The sequence below is a fragment of the Atta cephalotes genome, assembly GCF_000143395.1.
Source record: "Atta cephalotes unplaced genomic scaffold scaffold00083, whole genome shotgun sequence".
NCBI classification, from domain to species: Eukaryota; Metazoa; Arthropoda; class Insecta; order Hymenoptera; family Formicidae; genus Atta; species Atta cephalotes.
Genome location: NW_012130147.1, coordinates 261,388 through 265,905, shown reverse-complemented (window position 1 = coordinate 265,905; position 4,518 = coordinate 261,388). Strand labels below are relative to the sequence as shown.

General features: G+C 36.1%; 3 protein-coding genes across 3 annotated transcripts in view; 2 read left to right on the top strand and 1 right to left on the bottom strand.

Annotated features, from left to right (window-relative positions):
- The window catches only part of LOC105624624 (WD repeat-containing and planar cell polarity effector protein fritz), a 10,737-nt gene extending 10,415 nt beyond the window's left edge, over positions 1–322 (top strand). Inside the window, exon 15 of the mRNA XM_012205980.1 lies at positions 114–322. Within this exon, the coding sequence (XP_012061370.1) occupies positions 114–322 (209 nt within the window). The remainder of the gene's footprint in view (positions 1–113) is intronic.
- A 166-nt stretch (positions 323–488) lies between these two features.
- Positions 489–2,814, bottom strand: LOC105624594 (T-complex protein 1 subunit gamma). The gene is made up of 4 exons (XM_012205950.1): positions 2,778–2,814; positions 2,612–2,673; positions 1,126–2,263; positions 489–1,039 (listed from the first exon to the last, which is right to left on the bottom strand). The coding sequence occupies exons 1-4, from the start codon at positions 2,812–2,814 to the stop codon at positions 624–626; spliced, it is 1,653 nt and encodes a 550-aa protein (XP_012061340.1). The 3' UTR covers positions 489–623.
- Positions 2,815–3,916: 1,102 nt separating this feature from the next.
- LOC105624623 (phosphatidylinositol 3-kinase catalytic subunit type 3) overlaps positions 3,917–4,518 on the top strand; it is a 7,806-nt gene continuing 7,204 nt past the window's right edge. Inside the window, exons 1-2 of the mRNA XM_012205979.1 lie at positions 3,917–3,987; positions 4,252–4,446. Coding sequence (XP_012061369.1) covers positions 3,917–3,987; positions 4,252–4,446 — 266 coding nt within the window. The remainder of the gene's footprint in view (positions 3,988–4,251; positions 4,447–4,518) is intronic.

The window sequence follows — 4,518 nt, the reverse complement described above, 5'->3', positions numbered from 1 at the left end:
ATATATATATATATATATATATATATATATATATATATAATGTGTGTGTGTGTATGTAATGACATAAAATAAATTATAGGAGATCACATATTTAAATAAGCGGATTGTAATAGAACCTGTGGCTATACTGTTACCTATTAGAAAAGATTGTTTGGCTTCCAAATCATGTACATCTAATATACAGCCATTAATATCACATAATGTAAGGAATTCTTCTATCATAACGTCTCTACCAATAGAAACGATAGATTCAAATTTGAGGAAGACTACAATGACAGAAAAATCAAAAGAAAACGAAACTATTCAACAAGGAACGATATAAAAGTGTGATATGCAAAATTCGCAGAATTTTAGCGATGAGTAAAGAGTATTGTATAATATACTTGATGTAAGGACATAAAGTATTTAATTATGTTGGATACTTGCTTACTATTCTATATACATATATGTATATATCTCGAGGTAATGTAAATAAAAGATTTTTACGATTATCAGGGCGCACTTGTCTTTATTTTTTGAAAATGCGTAGAGGAGATAAAAATTTGACAAACAGCGAAAGTGCAAAATAATTGAATCTTAAAGTAAATATAAAGCAATTAGGCTTCAATAGATATCGAAAATATTTATTCTTTCATACACTCTTCCGTAACTTGACTCGGCTGCCCGGTTTCATTCTCATTTTTCTTCTTTTTACTTCCAGAAACAATGTCGTCTATTCTCAATAACAGAATAGCAGTCTCGATCGCCGTTTTATATGTTTGCAATTTTACAGACAATGGTTCCCATATACCGCGTTCCTTCATATCAACCAATTTTCCCGTTTCTCCATCAATGCCCCAAGTAGTTCCTTCTGTTGCATGTTTAGCGCGCAACGCCGTTAAAGTCCTGATAGTATTTGCGCCACAATTCTGCGCTAGTGTCCTGGGAATTATCTCCAAGGCTTGTGCGATCGCTTTGTATGGCCATTGTTCCACACCTGCAAGTCCTGCCGCCTTTTCTGTTAAAAGCCGGGATACTGCCATTTCCACTGCTCCACCACCTATCGAGAGGGAGGAGGGAGAAGAAAAAAGAACAAAATATAAAATGTTTAATAAATTATTTTGACAAACAATTAATCTTACGCACCTGGTACGAGCTTTGGATCGACAAGAAGATTTCTGGCGACATGCAACGCATCTTGCAAATTTCTCTCAGTCTCATTCAAGATATCTTTGCTAGCACCTCTCAGAATGATTGTACAAGCTTTAGGATCTTTGCATTCTGTGATAAAACAGAAATAATCGTCACCGAGTTTCTTGATTTCAAAAAGACCAGCACCTGTCCCAACATCCTCTTCCTTGAGTTCTTCGGTGCGATTGACGACAGTAGCACCACAAGCGCGAGCAATTCTGTTAATATCACTCTTTCGTAACCTGCGTATCGCAGATATGCCGGCTTTCACGAGGTAATGCTGAGCAAGATCCGATACGCCTTTCTCTGTTATCACGACATCCGGTTTCACTGAAATAACATCCTCGCACACCTTCTTTACATACTCCTCCTCTAGTTCCAAAATTTTTGTGAAATCAACATCCTTCATTATCTCTATATTCGTCTGAGATTCGCCCTTCTTATATTCCAATGGACAATCTAGCAGTACTATTCTTGGATCTTTGATGTAACGTCTCATTTTTGGATGTGTCACATCCTTATTGATCATCACACCCTTGAGAACAGTACTGTCCTCTATTGTACCACCGGGTATCTTCTCTACCTTGGCATAACGTTTAATGTCGATCTCTCTTCTGCCATTCTCCTCGAGCATCACGGTATGAACAGCGTCCAAAGCGATTTGACAGGCTAATTCAGACCAACGTCTGATAAATTTAGTACCTGTACATGAGTTTATCACTTGGACCAATTTACTTTTGTCACTGCAATCTAAATCGATGCTGACTTGTTCATTGAGAATTGTGACCATATCTTCTAAAGCCTGACGATACGCTCTTATGATGACAGTAGGATGCATGTTCTGTTCTAAGAATGGTTCGGCGGTAGCCAAGATCTCGCCTGACAGAACAATCACCGAAGTTGTACCATCCCCTACCTCTTCATCCTGAGTCCTGGCAATTTCTATCATGGACTTTCCAGCAGGATGCTGAACAGTGATCTCGCGCAAAATCGCATTACCATCATTTGTCATTACGATGCCACCCATTGGATCCATCAGCATCTTCAACATGGCTTGAGGACCCAAACATGTTCTAATGACGTCGGCAATTGCCTACATATATATATAAAAACAAGAAAAATTTGTTACATTGATCCAATATATTTGAAAGTTACGCCAATTTAATTATAATTGAATTTATAGATTGCTCATAGGAAAAATAATTTTTTTTATCAAATTAATTTGCATTTGGTTTATGAGTTATCATAAATTTAAGTTGATACGCGATATGAAAATCAATGCGAATAGACAATACTCAAACTGATTTAGAATCTTTTGTGACTTCAAAAAGTCACACGTGGGCGTGTACCTCACGAAAATTGCGAGGAATGCCTTATAAGGAATGCGACACACACACACACACACACACACACACACACACATACAGACATACGCTTTCACCTTGCCCGCCTGGATATTCTCTCTCTGTACTTTTCTACCGGTGTCGCGCTTCGTGTTCTGACCTGCAATAATTAAAATGTTCGACATGGTTAGATTGCGACAGATACACGAGAGTTGCTAAAGTACTGTTAAACAAACGACAGACGAAAGATCGACTTGAACTTACTGAGAACTACAATTGGTGCCGAACCCGGTCCAAACATTGTATTTTTTCTTTATTGTTGTTTTTTCTTTGTCACTACACCGATTGATGTATAATATAAACTTTTCCTGAAAAGGACGAGGAACAAGGCTGACGGTTAATTACTACACAAAGGCTAAAAATGTGAAGCTATGAGAGAATTACAACTATCAAGCAAGAAACGCAAAGTTCCAAACATGAATAACAAACGATTGATAGAGTTGCAATTATGAGAATGCTGCATCGATAAAACAGTCGACAATGAATGATGGTACAGTGCAATGACTGTACCATCTGCAACAGACGGTAACGGATGATAAACACTTATACAGGGTGAATCAGAGTTGTTGAACCAACTTTTTATCCTATGAGAAAATTATCGATTTTGAATTACCTAATTTTATCTAATTGAATTATAAATACAGTTAATTATTTTCTCATTAATTATTATGCTCGTTTTTACCAATGTAGTTTAACTTTAATCTCGGTTCAAATAACTCTTTGTCTTTTTCTAGAGTAAGAAAAAGCTAAAGAATAAATTGAACCAAGATTAAAGTTAATCTGCGTTGGTGGAAACGGGCCATAGAGTAAAAAGCTGGTTCAATGATTCTAATTCATCCTATATACCACTGCAATGATATATGTAAGTAGTTTTGTCCCTCAAGTTCAGAGGCGCTAGTGTCTAATTTTTAATATGGCGATACCTCTATTTTATCTCAAATTTCGGTTTGGATGCTCCAGCACTTCTATCCTTGTTTCATGTCTAATGAACGATAAAGATAGAATGATGATTATAAAGCGCGTGACCAAATCAAATGGATGCAGCCTCAGTAGTACGATATTCAATTGATATAAATCGGTGATATAAGTTTCATATTGATTGGATCAGATGGTGCATTACGTGCAGCATGAAACGAGTTTAGTTTTCGTCCATCAGTAATACATATATATATATATATTCACAATACTTAGATGCATTGGTTAATTATGTACATAGGTATTTGTATTTATAAAATTGATGCCTAATCAATATGAATCGCAACAGTATGAAGTAGTGTGGACGTGATGTAGTCTTGAAGATGGATACATGATCGATTTTTGAATATAATTCATGAATTAATACGATGGAGAATACGAACGATAAATTTTTTTATGTCTATAGTTCTTCATTAGATACCAGAATACAAGTCAAGATGTAAGTATATCTCACATCTGTATTACTGTATCGTGTAACCGAACTGAGTTCGTCACATGATAAAAGTATCTTATGACATTCCGTCCGTATGATGAAAGACTTTCATTAATTATACTAGCGTGAAATAATCGGATTAGAGTAATTAACATACATAAGGACATGTTGAAACATTCGGTCATTATCTCTAATGTAGATTGCATACGTCAATTGGCAATGGTCTTTTTAGACATATGTCACAGATGTTCTATCTGTTATTTTATACAGAGGTACATTAGAGGGCAAAAGACATAGACCGGAATACGACGAGCTACTTTTAGATCCTTTACTCAAATATTCGGGTTTGTACGAGAGTGGTGGGATTCGTGGAGATCTAGCTGCATCTTTGCAGGTATGGGCTGGTGGTAGACCTTTGGCCCTACCTGTACATACAACCTACAAACACTTTACTACACGCTGGAAGTATGTTGCATTTGTACTATACCATCTCTTTACTCGAGTATCAATATCTTTTATTTTGTATATATATATATA